Source organism: Ovis aries, chromosome 5 (genome assembly GCF_016772045.2).
Source record: "Ovis aries strain OAR_USU_Benz2616 breed Rambouillet chromosome 5, ARS-UI_Ramb_v3.0, whole genome shotgun sequence".
In the NCBI taxonomy this organism is placed as follows: domain Eukaryota; kingdom Metazoa; phylum Chordata; class Mammalia; order Artiodactyla; family Bovidae; genus Ovis; species Ovis aries.
The window spans coordinates 15,966,950-15,991,986 of NC_056058.1; the positions used below are offsets into that span (position 1 = coordinate 15,966,950).

A 25,037-nucleotide genomic window follows, 5' to 3' on the forward strand; every position below is an offset into this window, starting at 1 on the left:
GCAGCCCTGGGAAGTCAGGACTGGGAACCCCAGACCTGGAACTCCGCAGTCCCTCCCAAAACTCAGACCCTCCAGGTATCTGCGGTCTCGTCTGCCCAAGAGAAATGGTTTCAATACAGCCCGGTCTCCCATAGCCCAGACAGGAAGACTGGGACCCTCAAAGGAGGTCATATCACCAAAGGCCCCCAAGGGAGCTGAGTGGAGTCAGTTGGGACAGGTGTGCAGCTCTTGGCCTGGATCTGGGAGGCTGCGGTGTGTAGCTTTGGCAGCGTCTGGGTAGTGGTTAGAAGCTTGGAGTCAGGAGCCTGCTTATGTGCACATCTTGGTGTCCTCACCTTGCATGCTCTATGCAAAGGACTTTGCCATATGCCTCACTTTGCCCATCTGTAAAGTGAGGATGGTGATCTAACATCACCAGTATTTAAAATGACTCTTCCAAGGAACAGTCTCCCTAACTCCCACTCCTAGGGAGCAGGGAAGGGAGGCCCCTTTCTCACTCCCCCTTGCCCTCCCTGGATGATGCCAGCCCCTCTGCTTATGCCCAGGGCAGCTGCCACCACCTTACAGGCAGGCTGTCCCTGGTATAACCAGGGAGCCGTCCAGCAGGTTTTTCCTCCTCTCGACCTGTCTGCCGCAGGGCACCCCGCCATCCTCTCCCCGCCTTGGCTGGGCCTGTCCCTCTGTAGGCGCAGATGCTTCACTCTGCCAGACGCAGCCAGCGGGCGGCAGGTGAGGTGTCGAGATGCCCAGCATCTTCGCCTACCAGAGCTCCGAGGTGGACTGGTGTGAGCCCAACTTCCAGTACTCACAGCTGGTGGCCGAGTTCTACAACACGGTGAGGGGCCGGGTGGGAGGGCTGGCAGGACAGAGTCTCAGCTGACAGGGGTTCAAGCCCCAGCTCCTCCACCTCCTTGCTGGGAAATCCTGCTCCAGTGGTCCGTCTCTCTGGGCCTCGGTTTGCTCATCTGTTAGGCAAGGCTTGCCTCGCTGGCTTTCATTTACTAGACTGTCTCTGTTTGACATGAGCCTCGCCATAGTGACCTGAAAAAGAGCCCTCTCTGCCCTCCTGGAGTGGAGGATACAGAGGCTGCTCCGGGCATTCATAAGCCAGGGTGATGGTGCTGTAAAAAGGGGGGTGCAAAGGCGGCTTCAGAGAAGCCGAGAGGTGGCTTCTGAGCCAGTGGTGGAGGGGTGGGTCAGAGAGGACTTCCTGGAGCAGGTGGTTATGTCTGCTTCATTCTCAGCTATACTCTCAGCCCAGGGTGACTAAATCATCTCGGTTTACTGGGACTGTCTTGGCTTCAGCACCATAAGTCTTGTGTCAGGAGACCCTTCAGTTTCAGGTATAACAGGATGACTGGTCATCCTTTCGCCAGCTCTTGCTATGGGGGCACAGCAAAAGAGCTCAAAAATCCTGTGTCAATGGCAGTGGCATTTAACTGAAGGTTGAAATCTGTGAGTGACCAAAGACACGTGCAGCTATGCTATCCTGTGCGGGCTGCTGGGGACATTTCCTGGAGCCCCCAGGATGGTGGGTAATGAGGAAACATCCTTTACTCTGTGCCCTGCACACAGTACATGCTCAATAAATGATGAACATGCAATCTTGCACGTAATGGCCTTTATCGAGCACTTACTGTGTGCCAGGCATCGTCCTAAATATTTTGCCTGAAAAACCCCATTTAATCTTCCCTGGGAATTAGGCACCACATATAAAGATCCCCAAGAGGAGGGCATGGCAACCCACTCCAGTATTCTTGCCTGGACAGAAGAAAAATCCCATGGACAGAAGATCCTGACGGGCTCTAGTCCATGGGGTTGCAAAGAGTCAGACACGACTGAAGCAAATTAGCACACATGCATAGTGTATGGAGTTAGTTAATCCCATTTTCCAGGTGATGAAACAGGCATCCAGGGAGACTGAAGGATATGCCCAGGGTCACCCTCGTACTCAGAGGTGGGATTTGAACTTGACACATCCAGGAGAGGTTTTTTTCTCGGAGAGGGGGAAGCTCAGTGCCACAATACCCAAGTTGCTCTGACTCTGTTACCTTTGACCTCACCACTTTCCAGAGCTGGAGCATGAGAGTTTGAGAAGAGAGGCGTCCCTGAGGTTGCCCCAGCTTTTGAGGTACTGACCCTTCCTGGCCCTCAGTGGCCTTATAAAATGGGAGGGGGCTGAATATGCCAATGCCTAGAGGCAGAGAAGAGGGTTGAGGATTCTGGAACCCTCCTCTCTGCATTCCCCAGCAGTCCAGAAAGTTTCATCTCCAGACCCACCCCACAGAAGGCGTGGAGAGAGGGATGGCTCAAGTATGGGCTGCATCCGGATCCGTGTGCTCTTGTGCAAAATTCCCCTCCATGGTATCCTTCTTCAACCTGTCTTTTTTTTTTTTTTTTTTTTCCCCGCTGTGCCTTGGGGCTTGCAGGATCTTAGATCCTGGACCAGAGATTGAAAGTGAAAGTGAAGTCGCTCAGTCGTGTTCGACTCTTTGCGACCCCATGGACTGTAGCCTACCAGGCTCCTCTGTCCATGGGATTTTCCAAGCAACAGTACTGGAGTGGATTGCCATTTCCTTCTCCAGGGGATCTTCTCGACCCAGGGATCGAACCCAGGTCTCCCGCATTGTAGACAGACACTTTACCGTCTAAGCCACCAGGGAAGTCCTAGAGATTGAACTGTACCTATTTGCAGTGGAAGCACAGTGCTAACCACTGGGCTGCCGGGGAAGCCCTCAGCCTGTCTCTAAATGTGGAAAATTGAATAGCCTGTAGATAACTTGCCAAGGCTGTAAGTCTAAAAACCGATTCTGGTCATGACACGTATTCAGACAGATTTCTACATCATCAGCATCCAGTACCTGCCTTTCCAGATACTTATCAGACAGAAACAGAAGTTTCAGCAGACAGTATTTGCCTTGGACATCTTTTTTGTTTTTTTCTTTTTTGGCTGTGCAGCTTGTGGGATCCCAGCTCCCTGACCCAGGGATCGAAAGCGGGCCCTGGCAGTGAAAGTGCCAAGCCCTAACCACTGGACCACTAGGGAATTCCTTAGGATGTCTTTTATTCTACTCAAAAGGCTTTGGCAGATAGATCAGGGCATGGGGAAAACAAATCTGAGTTGTTATAGAAGAGACTTTCTCCTCCAACACACTTCCGATTTCCCTAACCCCATCACTATAGCTAATAAGGCATATACTTTGGGGATCCACAAACTCCTTTTATATACACACACACACACACACACACACACACATATATAATTTTATGTATTTACTTTTGGCTGTGGAGGCTTTTCTTTAGTTGAGATGAGCAAGGATTACTTTCTAGTTGCGGTACTCGAGCTTCTCGTTGCAGTGGCTTCTCTTGTGGTGGAGCGCGGACTCTAGGGCACCCAGGCTTGCGTAGTTGTGGCATGTGGGCTCAGTAGTTGTGGTGCACAGGCGTAGTTGTTCTGCAGCATGTGGGGGTCTTCCCAGATCAGGGATCCAACCCGTGTCTCCTGTATTGGCAGGCGGATTCTTTACCCCTGAGCCAGAAGGGAAGCCCCCACAAACTCTTTTTGTGAAGACCAGATAGACAGTGTTGTTTAGCTAAGTCATGTCCAACTCTTTGGCGACCCCATGGACTATAGCCTGCCAGACTTCTTCTGTCCATGGGATTCTCCAGGCAAGAGAACTACAGTGGGTTGCCATGCCTTCCTCCTGGGGATCTTCCTGACCCAGGGATCAAGCCCAGGGATCAAACCCATGTCTTCTGCATTGGCAGGCAGATTCTTTACCGTCTGAGCTGCCTGGAAAGCCCAAATAGACAGTAGTTTTGGATTTTGGGGGGCCACATGATCTCTTTCAAAACTACTCAATTCTGCCCTTGTAGCTAGAAATCAGCCAAGATGATATGTAAACAGAAGAACATGGCTGAATGCCAATAAAACTTTATTCGTGGACACCAAAATGTGAATTTCAAGTAATTGTCAAGTGCCACAAGATATTGTCCTTGTTTTAATTTTTGAAACCTTTTTTTTTTCCTTTTCTGGGATGTTCCCCGACCAAGAATGGAACCCTTGCCACCTGCAATGGAATCTGAGTCCTAACCACTGGACCACCAGAGAATTCCCTTTTTGTGACCTTTTAAAATTGTAAACATCATTCTTAGCACATGGGCCATACAAAAGACAGTGGGCTGGATTTGACTCAGGGGGCTGTAGTCTGCTTCCTGTTCATATAAGAAGTTTTTCTTTTTTAAAGCCCAAATAGAAAACAATATATATTTTTCTTTTTGGCCTCTCAAATCAGGAGTTAAAAATGAGTTTGTGTTTTTTTTTTAAATGAATGTGGGCACACTCACATTCTGCGGCCTCCTTCGAGCAAGTTGACAACTTGTGTCAAGATATCAATTTACAGGGACTTCTCTGGTGGTTCAGTAACTAAGACTCTGTGCTCCCAATGCAGGGGGCCCAGGTTTGATTCCTGGTCCAGGAACTAGATCCCACACGGCACAACTAAAAGTTCAAATACTGCAGCTAAGACCCGGTGCAGCCAAATAAAGAAATATTTAAAAATATTTTAAAAGACATCAATTTACAAATAAACTTTACCCCTGACCCTGCCATTGTACCTCTAGGAACTTTCACCAAAGAGATAATCCCTATGGCTGGCAAAGTTTGTGTATAATGTCACCTCTGGGACATTTGCAATGGCAATAAATAAGTGACTGAAAAAGAAGCCATAGAAAGTTCCCGGTAGTTTGGTGGTTAGGACTCTGCGCGTTCACGGAAGAGTGAAGGGAAAGTGTTAGTTGCTCAGTTGTGTCAGACTCTTTGCGACTCCATGGACTGTAGCCTGCCAGGCTCCTCTGTTCACAGGATTTCCCAAGCAAGAACACTGGAGCGGGTAGCCATTCCCTTCTCCAGAGGACCTTCCTGACCCAGGGATGGAACCCGGGTCTCCTGCATTGCAGGCAGATTCTTTACCAGCTGAGTCACCAGGGAAGAGGACCTGGGTTTAATGCCTGGTTGGAGAACTAAGATCCTGTAAACTGCACAGCCAAAAAATAAAAAGAAGCATAATATTTTCACCAATCTGTGTAGTGCTGAATACATGTCAGAATACTAGGCAGCTATTTAAAAGCATGCTTTTGATCTAGGTATGTAAATGAAAGATGATGTAGAAGAAAAACAGTTTTTTAATATTGATTTACTTCTGGTTGCCTCAGATCTTAGTTGCGCCCACAGGCTCACAGCTCAGTCATTGCAGCGCTTGGTCTTAGTTGCCCTCAGTATGTGAGATCTTAGTTCCCCAACCAGGGATTGAACCTATGTCCCCTGCATTGGAAGGTGGATTCTTAACCACTGGACTACCAGGAAAAGCCCATGAAAGAAAATTTTAAACTCATTCACATGGATTTCATCACAATCCATTCAGGAGTCATAACTTGTAATTGGAAAACAGTGCTCTCTGAAGAATCTTTTGCTTTCTTGTTGATCTGCTGGAAAGGAGCTGTGAGCTTGGAGTTGGTAGATGCAGGGCCCAGCCCAACACAGTCAGGGTACAGAAGAAGGATGTGCTGGAGGACTTGGCTCAGGTTTCTGGAGGCTTCATGGAGGAGGGCACCTAGGAGTTGGGTTTTGAAGGAAGAATAGGAGCTCACCAAGGCTGGTAGGAGTCTGGGAAAGGGAGCAGAAGAGAAGAAAATGATGTGCTAAGTCCTGGAAGTAAAAGAGGGACAACCAGTTTGGGAAAGTGTGTCTCTGTGCCCAAAATATGGGGCCAGATAAAGATGAAGGTTTTTTAAAAAATTAATGAACAAATTTTATTCTTGGCTGTGCTGGGTCTTCGTTGCTGCTCAGGGTCTTTCTCTAGTTGCAGCAAGCGGAGGCTCCTCGTTCACTGCTGTGTGCGCGTGCAGGCTTCTCGTCGTGGTTGCTCTTCTCGCTGGGCATGGGCTCTAGGGCACTCAGGCTTCAGCAGTTGTGGCCCATGGGGCTTAGTTGCTCTTCGGCATGTGGAATCTTTGTGGACCAGGGATCTAACCGGGTCCCCTGCATTGACAGGTGGATTCTTACCCACTGAGCCACCGGGGGAATGCATAGATGAAGTTTCCAATACTGAGTTGGAGTGTTTGAAATTTATCCTGTATTCACTGACTGACTCATTATGCATTCAGCAAAAATGCTGTAAACCAACTTGTGTTGGGTGATTCCAGGTCCCAGAGAGGCTTAGGGCCCCTAGGCTGTGGAGGGGGTGGTTCAGAATTAGGAATGGACTCCTCCCAACCCCATGGTTAGCTCGTGACTAAGGGAGAAAGAGGGCTCCCGAAGTAACGGTGGGGAACTATGGGGTGGGGTCTGACACCTCCGTTTGGTGGGTGGGGGAGGGAACCTCGAAGCTTAAGGAATAAGTTAATGTTCTCTAAGGTGGGTGGGGCAAAGGAAACAGCATATCCCACGGTCTTGAGGTGAGAGACGAGAACTGGTAGCTGGAAGCCAGCACCTAGGCTGCCTGCCGGAGGGGCCGGGACGGAAGGTGAGAAAAAGGGCTGGTGAGGTTTCCAGAGGCCAAGACAAGGCTGCCAGGCAGAAGAGTCCACGTGCCATCGTGCAGGCACTAGGGAATCGTGGCAGACTTGGGAGCATGGGGGATTCCACACTGTGAGGGTGGCTGGGACAGCTGATTGCATTTCACAGTCTGGCCAGGAGTCTGGAAGTGTGGTCCAGCTGGGACAGAGTGTGGTGGGGGTGTGGGAGGGTTGGGATAGGATGAGCATGGTGCGTGGTGTGTGGTGCGTGGGCCACCCCAATGGGTGCCTGTTTGCTCTGGCTTGGTGGCCTCCTGCTGGGCTGCTGTTAAGTTGGGAGAGTTTCAAGTGGTGTAGGAAGATGTTTCAAGGCTCCCCACGCCCCCCACTTTAACCTCCAGAGGCAGTTGTGCTGCTGAAATTTCTTCCCTGGGATCCTGCCAAAGTTTCAGAAGCTCTGCATCCCATCCTCCCTAGAAAACTCCCTCCCAGATGCTCAGATCCAGAGCAGTGGGATGGCATGCCTGCTGTGGGGAGCTGCATGGGCAGGTGGGAATGAGTAGGGCGAGTCTGGTGGGGGTTGGGTATCGAACTGATGGGGAGATAAGAGCCAGGAGGTTGCCAGCTGCAGTGCCCACACCTCCATCAGCTTCCTCACCTCCTCTTTGGACAACCTTGGCATGGCTGGCCTCTGCAGTGTGCTAATAACTCCTGTCTCTCTCCTCCCTGGATACCGTGTGACCCAGGCGCAAGGCCCGCCCCTCTCTGAGCACCTGGCTGTGACTGACAGGTCCCATGAGCTCAAAACCACACCTCCCTCTTCTGCCTTTCTTCTCCTCAACATTCACAGCAACAGCAATTTCTTTTCTTTTTCTTTTTTTTCTTTTTTTGCTTCATTGCACATCTTGCAGGATCATATTAATAGTTTCAGGGACCAGGGATTGAACCTGTGCCCGGCAGTGAAAGTGCCAGGTCCTAAGCACTGGACCGCCAGGGAATTCCCACAGCAACTGCAATTAATTCCAGAGCACCTCTGGTATGCCAGACCCAGCAGAAACCAAGGAGGGCATGGTTCCTGCTCTCTCAGGGAGAGCAGATGCCATGAATAGAATAATGACACAGCTGAAACTGATGAGAATGCCCCTGCTACATCCCGGGGCCAGACTCAGTAGGTCCCTCTGGATCTCTCTTCCCCTTCGGAGAAACAGGCCTCTGTGACCCCCACCCTGCTGGCTTCCTAGAGCTGACGCCGGGGTAGATTGAAATGACCTCTTTATTTCCCTCTTCATTCATTGGAAACTGCTGGAACCAGGCACTGCTCCAGCTCCAGGGACACAGCAGTGATGAAAGCAGACAGAAATGCCTGCCATCATGGGGCTGGAATGGGTCCTCCCCAGTGGCTCAGCAGGTAAAGAACCAGCCTGCAATGCAGGAGACAGAGGAGGTATGGGTTCAGCCTCTGGGTGGGGAAGACCTCCTGGAGGAGGAAATGGCAACCCATTCCAGTATTCTTGCCTGGAGAATCCCTTGGACAGAGGAGCCTGGTGGGCTCCAGTCCATGGGGTCACAGAGAGTTGGACACACTGAGTGTGCATGCACGGGAGGTGGGGTTGGTGTCCTGGGAGATGGAAGCACTAAATGAGAGTCAAGGGTATAGGATGCCAGGTTGTGGTATCTGCTAGGGAAGAAAACGCATTCATTCCTTCCTCCTATTCAGCAGATATTGACCATGGTGCTCAGTCATGTCTGGCTTTTTGGGACCCCGTGGACTGTAGCCCGCCAGGTTCCTCTGTCTGTGGACTTTTTCAGGCAAGAAGACTGGAGTGAGTTGCCATTTCCTACTTCAGAGGACTGAGTTCCTACGCAACAAGGGGGTTTCTGTGGGGCACTGGGACTTCCCAGGTGGCTCAGTGGGTAAGGAATCTGCCTGCAGTGTATGTATATATACACACACACAAAGAATATAGATATAAAGTATATATGCCTTACTACTTGTGGCATCTTAGCTACCCCGCTAGGAATTAAACCCGGGGCCCCAGCAGTGAGAATGTAGAGTCCTAACCACTGGATCACCAGGGAAATCCTTTTCCATGTTCTTTCCCATTATGGTTTATTATAGGGTATTGAGTATGGATCCCTGTGCTGGAAAGTAGCACCGCATTATTTATTTTATATTCAGTAGTATGTATCTATTAATCTTACACTATAATTTATCCCTCCTGCCCCCCCCCCCCCCCCAGACATGTTTCTTGATTTGATTGATTTAACAAATTCTTCTGGAGTGCCTGCTGGGTGCCCAACTTTAAAGGCACTGGTGACACAGCCGGGGATAAAACAGGTGTTTTCTGTCTTCATGGAAGCCACAGTAGGTGAAGTCGCGTCTTGGAAAGAAGCATGTTTTTAAAAAGTATTTAAAAAGTATTAGGCTGCTCTGGTCTTCGCTGGTGCGCATGAGCTTTCTTTGGTGGTGACGAGCTGGGGGGTGCTCTTCATTGTGGCGCACAGGCTTCTCACTGCGCCGGCTCCTCTTGTTACGGAGCGCAGATTCTATCGCGTGGACTTCAGCAGTTGCGGCTCTGGGCTCAGTGATTGGGACTCAGACTTAGTTGCCCAGCGGCGTGTGGAATCCTCCCAGACCTGTGCCCCCTGCACTGGGAGTGTAGACTCTTAGCCCCTGAACCACCAGGGAAGTCCAGGGACTGTGGTTTTAGCCCAGGATGGTGGGTAAATGAGAAAGGCTGAGATGAGATGAGGCGCTAATTCAAGTCAGTCTCCTTCCTTCCTCCCTCTCCTTCTTCCCTTCCCCCATCTCGCTCCCTTTCCTCCTTCCAGCCCTCAGGAATCCAGCCACATCCACTTACCAGAGGCCCTGCCGGATTTTGATGATTCAAACAGCAAAGCATTCTAGAATAATAGCTGCCCCATGGCACACTGCGCAAGCACCAGGCGTATGTATGCACTGTTGACACATATTCTTTTTTTTAAAGAAATCTTTATTTATTCGGCTGCATCAGGTCCTAGTTGTAGCATCCAGGATCTGTTAGTTGTGAACTCTTATCTGCCACATGTGGGATCTCCTTCCCTGACCAGGGATCATACCTGGGCCCCCTGCATTGGGAGTGCAGAGTCTTAGCCACAGGACCACCAGGGAATTCCCCGACACATATTCTTTGCGTGTACTATTCTCTACAAAACTTTGCTGGGCACCTACTGCATGCCAGGCACTGTTCTAGACGCTGGGGGCCTGGCAGCAGTGAACAAAACTGCCAAAACCCCCTGGGCTGGCAGCACTCAGTTCTCTAATCCTCACCGTGGTGCTCAGAGATAGGGCCTGTGGGGGTTTTTCTTAATACTCACTTGTTTATTTTTGGCTGCTCAGGGTCTTCGTTGCTGCTCCGGCTTTGTCCTGTTGTGACAAGTGGGGGCTACTCTCTCGTCGCAGTGTGCAGGCATCTCATTGCAGTGGCTGTTCTTACTGCAGAGCAACTGGCTCTAGGCTGTGTGGGTTCAGTAGCTGTGGCCCACGAGTTGAGTTGCTCCTCAGCATGTGGGATCTTCCAGGACCAGGGAGTGAACCCCTGTACTGATAGGCAGATTCTTAACCACTGGACTACCAGGGAAGTCCCAAGGCCTACATTTTATAGGGGAGGAAAATGAGGCCCAGAATAACCCCCAAACTCTGACTGGATACCTGGTAAAGGGAGGGTCTTTGAGGGTTTTTTATTTCTTTTTTTGGCCATGCCAAGTGGAATGCAGAATCTTAGTTCTCTGCCCAGGAATCAAACCCATGCCCCTTACAGTGGAAGTGTAGTGTTTTAACCACTGGACCACTAGGGAAGTCCCAGGGACTTTGTTTCAGACACTGGTAATATTCTTGAAGGGAGGGTTCCCAGATGGCTCAGATGGTGAAAAAAAAAAAAACAAAAAAAATCTGCCTGCTAATGCAGGAGACTAGAGAAGACTCTTGAGAGTCCCTTGGACTACAGGATCAAACCAGTCAATCCTAAAGGAAATCAACCTTGAATATTCATTGGAAGGACTGATGCTGAAGCTGCAATAATTTGGGCACCTGATGAGAAGAGCCAACTCATTGGAAAGACCCTGATGTTGGGAAAGAGTGAAGGCAAAAGGAGAAGGGGGTTGACAGAGGATGAGATGCTTGGATGGCATTACCAACTCAATTGACATGAGTTAGAGCAAATTCTGGGAGATAGTGAAGGACAGGGGAGCCTGGCGTGCTGCAGTTCATGGAGTCGAAGAAAGACCCAACTGAGTGACTCAACAACAACAACAACGTCCTTGAGCACACAGACGGTGCTGAAGGTGTGGATGATTCTTGAGCGAATGAATGAGTGAATGAATGACTGAACTGAGGTGAAGTCACCTTCTGGGGCCGGGACCCAAGCAGTCCAGCTCACGTGCGTGAGAGCTCGGGACTGGCCATAATCTCAGGCGGGTGCCTCGCCCAACTCTTGGAGTCTGGGTGGGGCCAGTGATTGGGAAACTTGGGCTCTGATTCTATCAGAGACTCCAGAGCCACTTGGAGCTTGTTAGTCACAGGCACCGCCCGTCACTGTGTCCTCATTCTACACACTCAAGGACGTTCAGAACCCCTACCTTCATTCTGCAGGCAGCTGGGCTTGGAGCATAATAAGCCTGCTATTAATATCTCCTTCAACAGTAACAAGAGCAGCAGCAGCCTTTACTATTTCTTGAGCTGAAACCATGTCCCCAGCAAGGTAGCTTTTCAATGCCTGGCCTCATGCACCCCTCATCCCTTGCCAACAGCCTTCATGGTAGCATTGCTGTTGTTCTTGTCCAGTCACTCATTGTGTTCAAATTTTGTGACCCCATGGACTGCAGCACACCAGGCTCCTCTGTCCTTCATCATCTCCTGGAGCTTGCTCAAACACATGTCCATTGAGTCAGTGATGCCATCCAACCATCTCATCCTCTGTTGTCCCCTTGTCTTCCTGCCTTCAGTCTTTCCCAGCATCAGGGTTTTTTCCAACGAGTCAGCTCTTTGCATCAGGTGGCTAAAGTACTGGAGCTTCAGCTTCCGTAGAAGTCCTTCCAATAAATATTCAGGGTTGGTTTCCTTTAGGATTGACTTGTCCTAAAGGATCTTCTCCAACACCACAGTTCAAAAGCATCCGTTCTTCAGCACTCAGCCTTCTTTATGGTCCAACCCTCACATCTGTACATGACTACTGGAAAAACCATAGCTTTGACTGTTCGGACCTTTGTCAGCAAAGTAATGTCTCTGCTTTTTAATACACTATCTAGGTTTACAGTAAAATAGGAGAGGATCATCAAAACCTAGACAGCATTGATGGTGCATGAATTCCACTGGTGCATGAATTTCACTAGTGCATGAAAGGGGGACTCAGAGAAATTAGACAACACATCCAGGAAACAGGGAAACCCCCCTTTAGTCATCACCACACATCTAGTCCTCTTGTTTTTCTTTAAATTTTTTAAACAAATTTTATTTATTTGTTTGGCTGCAAACAAATTATTTATTTGTTTGGGTCTTAGTTGCGTCTTGTGATATCTTTGGCTGTGGCATGTGGGATCAAGTTCCCTGACCAAGGGTGGAACCCGGGCCCCCAGCATTGGGAGCACAGACTCTTAGCCACTGGACCACCGGGGAACTCCCATCCTATCTTTCAAAGCATGGGGTAAAAGCAGACTTCAGAGCTGTGCAACCTCGGAGGAATCACTCCACGTCTCTGAGACTTAGGTTCCACATTGCCAAACAGGAACTAGAAAGCCTGGCCTTGATGGGTGTGTGAGGATTAAGAACAACCTGTAAAGTCAGGTGCTCAAAAGATTAGAAAGTAACAGTTATAGCACCTTCTATTCAGAACTTTCTAGATGCAGGACCCTCTGCCAAGTATTTTTTAAAATTCACTACTTTTTTTAACTGAGCTGGTCTTTGTTGCGGTGCCCAGGCCTTCTCTAGGTGTGGCATATGTGGGCATCTCTTGGTGGGGAGCATGGGCTCTAGGTACGTGGGCTCAGTTAACTTGGTGCCACTCAAATTAGTTGCCCCTCAGCATGTGGGATCTTCAAGGACCAGGGATTCAACCTATGTCTACCCCACTGGGCCACCAGGGATGTTCTTGCCAAGTGTTTTCCCATGTGTGACAGGTAAATCCATTTGAACTGTTTTGAGAGACAGTCAATAGGAGATCACTCTCCTCTTTCACCTTCATTAAGAAACTGTTTAGGGATTCCCTGGTGGCTCAGTGGTGAAGAATTCCCTTGCCAGTGCAGGAGACACAGGTTCAGTCCCTGAGCTGGGAAGATCCCACAGGCCTGGGAGCAGTTGAGCCAGTGCGCCACAACTATTGAGCCTGTGCTGTAAACCCTGGAAGCCTTCATGCCACAGCTACTGAAGCCCGTGCTTGGAGCCCTTGCTTTGCAACGAGAAGCCACTGCGATGAGAAGCCCATGTACCACAACCAGAGAAAGAGCCCAGAAGCAGCAACAAAGATCCAGCACAGCCATAAACAAATAAATAAATATTTTATAAAAAACAAGCTATTTAGTTCCTCTTCAGTGTTTGGCATTGGAACGGTATTATGTGCATGTCTGAGGCTGTTGCTGCTTCTCCCATCAGTCTTGATTCCAGCTCATGATTCGTCCAGCCCTGCATTTTGCATGGTGAGATCTGCATAGAGGTGAAATAAGCAGGGTGACAGTATATACAGTCTTGTCATACTCCTTTCCCCATTTTGAACCAGTCAGTTGTTCCATGTAAGGTTGTGACTGTTGCTTCTTGACCCACATACAGGTTTCTCAGGAGAGGGTAAAGTGGTCTGGTATTTCCGTCTCTTTAAGAATTTTGTGTTTGTTGTAATCCACACAAAGGCTTTTGCATAGTCAGTGAAGCAGAAGTAGATGTTTTTGGTATTCCCTTGCTTTCTCTATGATCCAACAGATGTTGGCAATCTGATCTCTGATTCCTCTGCCTCTTCTAAACCTAACTTGTACATGTGGAAGTTCTAGGTTCGTGTATTGCTGAAACCTAGCTCAAAGGATTTTGGGCATAACCTAGCTAGCATGTGAGATGAGTGCAGTTGTGCAGTAGTCTGAACATTCTTTGGCATTGCCCTTCTTTGGGATTGGAATGAAAATTGACCTTTTCCAGTCCTGTGGCCACTGCTGAGTTTTCCAAATTTGCTGACATTACTGAGTGCAGCACTTTCACAGCAGCATATTTTAGGATTTAAAATAGCTCACCTGGAGTTCCATCACCTCTACTAGCTTCGTTCGTAGCAATGCTTCCTAAGGCCCACTTGCTTCACACTGTAGGATGTTTGACTCCACACCATCGTGGTTATCTGGGTCATTCAGTAAGACTTTTTTGTACTGTATTCTGGCTCCTGAGGTTATAATGGAGAAGGCAGAAGCCACAATCCCTATTCTCAAGACTAGATGTAGCAGGAGACCCAGATAGTTCTAGAACAGCAAGACCAGGGTCAGGAACATGGGACTGCATGGGACACAAAGGAAGACCACCCTGACCCTGCCTTGCGGGCTTAGGAAGGCTTTAGGAAGAAAGCAATCCCCAGGCTAAATACAGAGTAGTTGGGCTGGCAAAGAGGGCTACATGGGAATGAGAGCCTTATAGGCAGTGGGAAGAGTCTGTGAAAACTCCAGGAGGTAAGAAGTAAAGTAAGCCTCCTTTGGAGGAGCTGAGTTATTCTTTCCACCCAGATTGTACAGTTGAAGGTGGGGAAAGGTAGCTATGGAGGGAATGTGTAAGCCAAGTTAAAGAATCTGGATTTGATGTATGGGAGTCACAGATGTGTTCTAAGTGGAGACTTAAGAGTTTGGGAGGCTGGATGGCTCAGCATCTTCAGGCACGCTTGGTTTCCCCAAGGGCTGGCATGTGGCTGGAGATGGAGGGGACATCAGATTTGTGTGGGGTTTTTGCCCATTCAGTATCCATGGCTCCATTTCCCCTTCATCAGCCACCTGGTTATGGTCTCGGTGGGATGGTCACTCAAAGTAGTCTCCTCCAAGGATCAGATGTGGCCCAGGCTACACTCTCCAGACTTTTTTTTTTTAATTTGGCTGTGTCAGGTCTTAGCGGTAGTGTGTGGGATCTTCCATGCAGCTCATGGACTCTACGGTTGTGATGCATGGGCTCAACGGTTGTGGCGCGTGGGCTTACTTGCTGTGTGGCATGCGGGATCTTAGTTTCCCAATCAGGAACTGAACCTGCTTCCCCTGCACTGCACGGTGGATTCTTAACCACTGGACCACTAGGGACATCCCCACTCTCCAGAATTTGAAGTTTGGGCTTGCACAGTAAAAACTGAATACAGTTGTTTTCATTCATACCCAAAATTGTCCCCTGGAGAGATTGTCTATTAAAGGGCCAAAGCTATTCTGGTTTCTGGTTTTCCTGTCCTCTACAGTTCCTTTAATTATTGAGCTCATTGTAATAAATGAATGAATGAACAAATACATGAATAAATAATTTGGTCAATTAAATAAGTACCCACACACGTGCACACACACACAATTTATATTTATAGTTTAAGTTCATCACAATCATTTTCTGTTGCTTGCTACGAAAGAACCCTAGCTAATATACCACTGCTGATGGATTCATGGCGCTCAGCCTGTAGAGAGCTACCTTACCACTCCTGGGCATATATCTGGAAAAGATAAAAACACGAATTCAAGATGCATGCGCCTCTGTGTTCATAGCAGCATTGTTACGATAGCCAAGACATGGAGACAGCCTAAATGTCCTTTGGCAGATGAATGCGTAAAGAAGATGTGGGACCTACATACAGTGAAGTACTGGAAGTGAAAAGTGAAGTCACTCAGTCGTGCCCGACTCTTTGCGATACCATGGATAGTAGCCTGCACCAAGCTCCTCCATCCATGGGATTTTCAAGGCAAGAGTACTGGAGTGGGTTGCCATTTCCTTCTCCAGAGTACTACTCAGCCATAAAACCAAATGAAACAGGACTTCCCTGGTGGTCCAGTGGTTAAGAGTCTGCCCGTCAGTGCAGGGGATGTGGGTTCGACCCCTGATCAGGGAACTAAGATCCCTCATGCCGTGGCACAGCTAAGCCCATGCGCTGCAGCTACTGAAGTCTCCACACACCTAGAGCCTGTGCTCAGCAACGAGAGAAGCCGCTGCCACGAGAAGCTTGTGCGCTGTATTGAAGAGTAGCCCCTATTCACCGCAACTAGCCCCCATTGCGCGCAGCACTGGAGACCCAGCACAGCCATAAATGAATAAAATTTAAAAAAAAGAATGAAACTTTGCCCATTGCAGCAACGTGGATGGACCTAGAGATTAGCATACTAAGTGAGGTAAGTCAGATGGAGACAAATATCATGATGTCACTTACACATGGCATCTAAAAACAACACAAGTGAATTTATTTACAAAACACTCACAAAGAAAACAAACCTACAGTTATCAAAGAGGATGGATACACCAGGAGCTTGGGATTAACAGATACAAACTATATATATATATATAATATTATATATAATACTATATATATATATATAATAGATAAATAAGGACCTACTGTATAGCACAAGAAATCATATCCAGAATTTTGTAATTACCTATAATAGAAAAGAATCTGAAAAAGACCAAATATATGTGTAACTGAATTACTTTGCTGTATACCTGAATTTAACACAACATTGTAAATAAGCTGTACTTCAATTAAGAAAAAAAAAAAAAAACTAACCAAAAACCAAGATAAAGAAACAAACAAGAAGGGGAAAGAGAGAATATTGGAAAGATAGTGAGATGCATTAAAAAATGGAAAGATGAGTTGTTTTAGGAAGGCTGGGACCTGCAGTAGGTCTGCAGGATTCAGCAGATGTGCAGATACCGTCCTCAAGCATTCGCTTTTTTTTCCCTCAGCCTTGTCTTCTCATGGGTGGCAAAGTGGTTGTCACATCTTAAATATCACAACAATATCCCAGGGCCTCTGTAGAGAGCGGTCAGTGATGCAACTCGATCTTGGTGACTCCCAGGCTTTGTGTCTGTTCCAAGTTTCAACCTCCTAAAAGAGAAAGCCTGATATCCTGCTTTGGCATGAGTATCTATTCCAGTGGGGTAGGGTTTTGTGATATAGACAGGGCAAGTTGGGGAGGAGGGGGATCTCTGTGTTCTAGGATAGCTGCTGTGAACTGGGTGGCCCTCCTGGAGTTGTGTTTGACCTTGTCCATTGATAAACATCAGAGACTTTGGCATGGAAAACAAGTACATAGGTGGGACCATGGGCTGGGAAACCAGTTTGCCAAGGCTAGGTTCTTAAATGGTGACCTTTGAGCTGATTCCATCATTGTCCCAGGAGAGCTTTGGAATCAGGAGGGCTCCTGTCTTGGGAAACTGTACAGGTGACCAGGACCTAGGCTAGTAGATGCTGACCTTGAATCAGGTGAATGATTTTCCCCACACCCACCACTGTGCTCTGTAATTTTTTTTTTTTTTAATTTGGCTGCTTCAGGTCTTAGTTACAGCGTGGGGAATCGTTAGTTGTGGCAAGTGGAATCTAGTTTCCTGACCAAGGATAGAACTCAGACCCCCTGCATTGGGAAATCAGAGTCTTAGCCACTGGACCACTAGAGAAGTCCCTGCTCCCTGTATTTCTTTTCTTTTTTGGTACTTATTTATTTGGCTGAGTTGAGTCTTAGTCACAGTCTTAGTTCTGGCATGCAGGATCTTTTGTTGAAGCACATGGACTCTCTAGTTGTGGTGTACAGGCTCAGTAGATGTGGGGGCTTAATTGCACATGGGATTTGAGTTCCTTGGCCAGGAATTGAACCCATGTCCCCCGCACTGCAAGTAAAAGTGTTAATTGCTCAGTCCTGTCTGATTCTTTCACAACTCCTGACAGGTAGCCTGACAGGAGCTGTAGCCTGACAGGAACCTGTAGCCTGATAGGTTCCTCTGTCCATGGAATTCTCCAGGCAAGAATACTGGAGTGGGTAGCCATTCCCTTCTCCAGGGGATCTTCCCGACCCAGGGATTGAACCCAGGTCTCCCGTATTGCAGACAGATCCTTTACCAGGGAAACCCCCTGCATTGCAAGGTGGATTCTTAACCACTGGACTGCCAGGGAAGTCCCCTCAGGCTATTTTTTAGAAGTGAGTCACTAGGGTATTGCACTGTCTTTCCTTGTCTACAAGGCCAAGGCCAGTTCATGACCACTGTGTTTGCATTTCAGTCCATAGGAAGTAGAGAGCAAGCCTCAAGCAGATTCTTGAGAACTGACCTGGAAGTTATAGTGATGATTCATTTACAGTCCTGTCCCATGGGCTAGAGCAGGTCCCAAGGCCAAAGTGAGCTGCAAGGAAGGCTGGGGGATGTAGTCTTTAGTTGAGTAGTTGAATGCCCAGCTCAAACTTGGGGGACATTGTTGCTGAAAGGAAAATGTTAGTAGATAGTCTTCACCACGTGCATTGCATGAATTAATGAGCCCACGGAGTAATGGATGGAGAAATGGATCTACCAATGAGTGGTTGACTGGTCAGCTGAAAGATGGATAGACCCTGGGCCAGTTCACTGCCTGAAAGATGGCTGCTGACCAGCTGGGCAATGACTGAGGGCGACCGTGCTCGGCCTCCTCTGTCTTGACAGCCCCTCACTATGCTTTCCCCTTCCTTCTCCAGTTCAGCAATGTCACCTTCTTAATCTTTGGGCCCCTCATGACATTTCTGATGCGCCCATATATCCAGAAACGCTCCCGCTACATTTACGTGCTGTTCATTCTCTTCACAATCACAGGTAGGTGGGGACATTGGGACAGTGCGGGGGGGGGCAAGAGGGACAGCACCCTTGACCACCTGCCTTTGTCTCTCCCTCCAGGACTGTTCTCCATGTACTTTCACATGACGCTCAGCTTCCTGGGCCAGATGCTGGATGAGATCACTATCCTGTGGCTGCTGGCCAGCGGCTACAGCTTATGGTTGCCCCGCTGCTATTTCCCTGCCTTCCTAGGGCAGAACAGGTGGGGCAGGGGCCGGCCCTCTGTCAATCCTACCAGAGCCCACCTATCCTTCAGACCCTCTTTGGAGTCCCTCCCCTCAACACTCCAGGACCTTTTCCTGACCCTGCCTGACCTCACCAGACTTCCAGGCACCCCTCTTCTGAGCATACTTGGGAGCCCTGGAATCCTCCCCCGGTTGTTGTTCCGTCGCTCAGTCATTTCTGACTCTTTGTGACCCCATGGACGGCAGCCCCTCAGGCTTTCTTGACTTTCACCATCTCCCGGGGTTTGCTCAAACTCACGTCCTTTGAGTTGGTGATGCCATCCAACCATCTCGTCCTCTGTTGTCCCCTTACCCACCTGCTTATTCTTCCTTGTATCCCACCTGGAGAGTTGAGAGCTTCTCCAGGGCCTTTCTGAGCCTGCTTTGGGGTTCCAGGCGTGTGCGTGCTCAGTCGTGTCTGACTCTTTGTGACGCTATGTACTGGAGCCCATCAGGCTCCTCCGTCCATGGGATTCTCCAGGCAAGGGTACTGGAGTGGGTTGCCATTTCCTTCTCCAGGAGATATTCCTGATCCAGGGGTGGAACCTAGGTCTCCTGCATTGGCAGGTGGGGTTCTTTACCACTGAGCCACTGGGGAAACCCAAGCCTTCAGGACCTCTCTCCTAATAGTTTCTGGGACCCCTGGTGCTCCTTCCTTAATCCCACCTGGCTCACCTGAGACTCTTGCCTGAATTTACCTGGGCCTTGGGACCCTCATCTGACCTTTTTTACTGAGTCCTCCTGGGAGTCTTAAGACCTTTTTCTGAGCTCAGTTGGGCTTCTCAGAACCCCTTCCCTTTTCTTATCCATCTCAGCCATGAGATTTCCATGTGACTACCCAAACCCCACAGGAATACCCCTCAACCACCCTCCCCCTGCCTGGCCCCGCCACAGCTGAGACCTTCTCTTCCTTCAGGTCCCGGTACATCTCATTGATCGTCATCATCACCCTGGTCAGTACCTTCCTGTCCTTCCTGAGGCCCACGATCAACGCATATGCCCTAAACGTCATTGGCTTGCACATTGTCTACATCGTGGTCCAGGAGTATAAGAAGTGGGTGTGACTGCAGGTGCCCAGAGAGGTGGCACCCCTTTCTCTTCCAGGAACCGCACCCACCCCCCGAAGAAAAGCCTCACCACATTCCCTTCCCCAGGATCATTCACCAGCTAGGGCCAGGACCAGGATTTGAAATCTAAGGCAGAGTTTGTCCTTCTTCTCTGAAAACCTCCAAACACACGTACAAGTGGAGAGCATTGTATCATAAACCTCCATGTGCCCACTAACCAGCCCCAACAGCATGTTGCCAACCTGCATTCCTTTTTTCTTTTTCTTGGCCACATGGCACGTGGGATCTTAGTTCCCCAACCAACAATGGAACCTGCACCCCTTGCATTGGAAGCTCAGAGTCCTAACCACTGGACCACCAGGGAGGTCCCCAATCTGGATTCTCTATCCCCGTAGATTTCATGTAATGTCACCCATTAATTGTTCAGGGTTTCACTTTCCTGATAAAAAATTATCATTTTTAACCCATGCTAGGTCTTGGCAGGCTAGAGAAGGAACTCCCAAATGGGGCCATTTAAGGAGAGTTGTATAAAAGGGTTGTTTACAAAGAAGAGGGCAGACTGTGGGAACATCACTAGAGATCATTTAGAACCCCTCTGTTAATACGGGACTCCATGCTCATCAGGAGACCTGGGATGGGGAGTGATGGCAAGGAGTGATTGCAAGAATCTGGAAGGAGAGAGGTAGCAGAGAGTCTTTTTGGCCAGAGCTGTGACCTCCAGTTGTTGGTTAGTCAGCCTGAGCCAATCCCAGAGGGAGGTTGTGTGGGCCAAATCCAGGATAAGGTCCAAGCCCTTATCCTTGGGCTTCCAATTGGGTAAGTCAATGATTTCCAGTTGGGTTGGCCAACAGTTTCCAGTTGGGATGGCCAATGGTTTTCATTTGGGTTGGCCAATGGTTTCCAGTTGGGTAAGTCAATGGTTTCCAGTGGGGTTGACCAGTGGGGAGCCCCAGCAAGGAATCAAATGGTGGAGGGAGGGTACTATTGGAATATTTATTTCCAGGTCCACATAACTCAGCTCCCCCACCCCATACCCTGCCAGCCCTTGAGGCTCAGGGCTGGCTGGGAGAAGGTAGCAGAGGATTTAGAGAGACGAATGGAAGATGCTTCCTTAGAATAGCATCTATAAATAATACCAGTTTGCACTGACCTTTCCTCAGTTTCCCAAAGACGTCTTCTTGTGCTCGGTCTTGTTTAAATCAGAAGGCAAACACAGTCCCTCAGGTGTTCCTTCTTTTATAGCAGTCCTTTCCTCCTTCCCCCTTTCTTCATGCCTCTGGTTTGATAACAGAAGCTCAAAGGTTTGTTCTGTAGTACATCCTGAATCTTGAATTTGGCCAGCTGGTTCCTGTGGTCTTCCAACCTGTTTCCTTTTTTTTTTTTTTTTCCTCTGTAAATTAATAGATCTAGTTTTAGCTTTACCTTTTTTTCCACTTCATGTGTGGCACTGGGCGCTGCCTGTTCCAGCCCATTAAGACCCCGTAACGAGTGGTCGCCCTGCTTTCAGTGCCATTACGTTTGCTCTGTGGATTCAGATGGTGTCATCCAGATCCTTCGTTATAAAGTTTTCTACAGGCCTTTCCCCTAATGATTCCAGCAGCCATTTCATGCTGTCTCCACCCGTGATCTCCTTAGAGGGTGCAAAAGGGTGATTTTCAGATTCTATTATTCCTTCTGCGTTCATTGTCTGGACTCCATCCATCCAGACAGAAGAATGTTTGCTCATCAACCTTGAAATGCAGTTTGGACAGGAAAGACAGGATTGGGAGTTAATTCTTTCCCTTTTGAAAATTAATTTCCAGAGCAATGAGTTGGTGCCTTAGCCATTTCTGGTAAGGACCAATGAGAGTGGTTTTTTTTTTTTTGTTTGTTTGTTTTTTAAGCATTATGAACTCATGGACATTTATCTCTGAAGTGTTTCAATCCATTGCAGTCACTATGCTATATTTTTAACTTTTTATTCTGAAATAATTACAGGCTCAGAGCAAGCTGCAAAAATAGTACAGAGTCCTGTGTACCCTTCACCCAGATTCTCCCCACCTCCACCAGAGGCAGCATCTTGTGTAATTACATGTGTGTGTGCATGCTAAATCACTCAGTCATGTCCAGCTCTCTGCGACCGCATGGGCTATAGCCCACCAGATTCCTCTCTCCATGGAATTCTCCAGGCAAGAATACTGAAGTGGGTTGCCATTTTCTTCTCCAGGCAATCTTCCCAACCCAGGGATTGAACCTGTGTCTCCTGCATTGGCAGGCAGATTCTTTACCATCTGTACTCAAATTTTACCAATTCTTAGGTGTGTGGTTTTGTTTTGTTTCGGTGTTCAGACTGTCCCCTTTTAGGCTAGCAGGCAGGGCTTGCACTTTTACCCATGAAGGAGTTATTGCCTCATTAATATCTCATAAGCTCTTTCCCAAGAGACATTGGGTTAGTTCTGCTGTTGGGGAAATACATAGTCTAGTCCTGAGTTGTCCCATGACATGGGACACCCTCCCACACACATACACACGTATTCTCAGAGCCACATGGACATAAATTCCCATGCACCAGCCCACAGGTGCACATACACTTATACCCCAAAGCACAAACACAGAAGGGCTTGTTGGCTGCGGCTTCTGTATTCTGATGAACCTGATTCAGACCCCACAGACTGGCTGTGTAACCTTGGGGTGGGGTTTGAGGCATACTTAATCTCACGTGCCTCAGTTTTCTCATCCACAAAATGGGAACAATAGCATTGCTGTGAGCAGTCCCCACGTGTTAGCATGGGTCTGGCCCCTCCCCCACCTTGCCCCGTGATCCTTCCCTCCTCCGAGCCTCCTCTCCTGGAATGGAGGAATTTCCCATCCGCCCCCTGGGGCTCTGCTAGCTGAGTCAGGCTCTGATCTCCCTTCTTCCCGCCCTAGGACCAATAATAAGGAGCTCCGGCATCTGATTGAGGTCTCCACGGTTATCTGGGCTCTCGCCTTTACTAGCTGGATCAGTGACCGCCTGCTTTGCAGTTTCTGGCAATGGATTAATTTCTCCTACCTGCACAGCATCTGGTAAGCATTTACCCTGTGGTCTTGGGCTCTAGGGGCTTCCCTGGTGGCTCAGACAGTAAAGAATCCACCTGCAATGTGGGAGACCTGGGTTCACTCCCTGGGTCAGGAAGATTCCCTAGAGAAGTGCTTGGCAACCCACTCCAGTATTCTTGCCTGGAGAATTCCATGGACAGAGGAGCCTGGCAGGCTACAGTCCATGGCATTGCAGAGTCAGACATGACTGAGCAACTAACGCTTTCACTTGGGTCCTAGAAGCAGAAAATCTCAGATGCCAGAGCTTGGAGCAGGAGCCTGGGGGAAGCGGGGGCAGGCACAGATAATGGGATGTGTGTGTATGTCTTGGGGATGTGTGGTCAGGAGATCCCTTTTGATGGCCAGGATCCAGGAGAGGTGGGGCTGGGGCCATCAAGCTGACTGCTGGGGCATCTTTTCCCTCTCTCCACCTTGTCACCCAGGCACGTACTCATCAGCTTCACCTTCCCCTATGGCATAGTCATCCTGGCTGTGGTGGATTCCACATACGAGATGCCGAACAAAACCATCAAAGTCCGCTACTGGCCTCGGGACACGTGGCCCATGGGGCTGCCCTACGTGGAGATGGGTGATGACCACAAGAGCTGCTGAGGTCCGCCAGGGCTTCTTGATCACCAGACACCTACGCATCCACCAAGGACAGCGGCCTGAATTGGGAGACCGAGAGATGCTCGCAGTTCTGCGCTCCGGCTCCCTCTCCTCATCATCCTAGTCCTCCGTGCCCCTGTATCGAGGCAGGGGATGGACTTCATGACCTCTCTGTGCTGCAGTCTGATGACCCTGGAGCTGCCCTCCATGACCCGCCCCCATCCTCTTTCACTTCCTCTTCCAGGTTTACCGTTTCACACGGCCTGTGGGGCTGGATCACTGAGGCGCTGTGCTTCTGTGGGAGCCACTGGGAATGACCTCAGGCTGGGGCTTGGTCCCTGGGCATCATATAAACAGTGGTGGTCACTGTGAGACTCTTCAGACCTGTCTTTGGCTGTGCAGTGTCACTGATACTTGGGAGGCATCCTAGAGAATGGACATGTTTTCTGGTCACCTTACACTCAAGCATGTGTGCTAGTGGTAAAGAATCTGCCTGCCAATGCAGGAGACGTAAAAGTCGCAGGTTCGATCCCCTGCATCAGGAAGAGCCCCTGAAGGAGGAAATGGCAACCCACTCCAGTATTCTTGCCTAGGAAATCCCATGGACAAGAGGAGCCTGGGGGCTACAGTCCATGGGGTCTCAAAGAGTTTGAACATGACTGAAGTGACTTCATGTGCATGCAGAGACCTCAGGGATCCTCACATGCTCACACGTGCTCCCACGGACTTACGGGGCTGGTAGCATTGGAGCCTCATGGAGGCCTGGACTGGGTGACATGGGTGCTGTGTGCTGAGCTTAGTCACTCAGTCGTGTCTGACTCTTCGTGACACCATGGACTGTAGCCTGCCAGGCCCCTCTGTCCATGGGAATCTCCAGGCAAGAACACTGGAATGGGTTGCCATGCCCTCCTCCAGGGGATCTTCCCAACCCAGGGATCAAACTCAGGTCTCCCTCATTGCAGGTGGATTTTTTTTACCATCTGAGCAACCAGGGAAGCCCATGAATACTGGAGTAGGTAGCCTATCCCTTCTCCAGGGGATCCTCCCAACCCAGGAATCGAACCGGGGTCTCCTGCATTGCAGGCAGATTCTTTAGCAGTTGGTACCAGGGAAGCCCGTGGTGGCTGGTACAGGCTCTCAAAGTGAGAGGAGAGAGGGAGGAGGGTGCTTTCCACAGTGGTTAAGAGCTCAGGGCTTGGAGTCAGGCAGATGTAAATTTGAATCTTGCTCCACTATTTCCTATTTGTATTTTCTGAGGGAAGTGATTTTCCCCCCCTCTACCTCTGAAGTTCAAGGACTTTGTCTGTAAAGCACTCCTGCCTTCTTTAGATTTCTGTGTAGATAAAACAAGATAACATACGTAAAGTTCTCAGAATGGTGTCTGGCAAACATCCACCCATCTACTCATCCTTTATCTGTCCATTCGTCCATCCATCCATTCATTCTTTTGAACTCTCCATTGAACCATCCGTCTATCTCTCCTTTAATTTACTCATCCGATCATTCATTCATTCATTGTTTTGCTCTTTAATTTATTATCTGTCGTTTTATCTACCATTTATTTATGGATGTATCATTCATTCATTCAACCATCTGCACATCCATCTCTTCATCCATCCATGCATATATTATCCATCCTTCCATCATCCATTATTCTCACATCTATTCCTGTATCCCACTGTTAACCATCCTTCATCCATCCATCTATTTATCCACTTCATGCATCCATATAGTCATCTTTTCACCATCCATTAATCA

At 48.9% G+C, this 25,037-nt stretch overlaps 1 protein-coding gene across 1 annotated transcript; it reads left to right on the plus strand.

The window, feature by feature from the left end:
- The first annotated feature begins 707 nt into the window (after nt 1-707).
- Nucleotides 708-23,651, plus strand: ACER1 (alkaline ceramidase 1). The gene is made up of 6 exons (XM_004008577.6): nt 708-835; nt 18,187-18,301; nt 18,383-18,524; nt 19,463-19,600; nt 22,521-22,658; nt 23,114-23,651. The coding sequence occupies exons 1-6, from the start codon at nt 743-745 to the stop codon at nt 23,280-23,282; spliced, it is 795 nt and encodes a 264-aa protein (XP_004008626.1). The 5' UTR covers nt 708-742; the 3' UTR covers nt 23,283-23,651.
- Nucleotides 23,652-25,037: the final 1,386 nt, after the last annotated feature.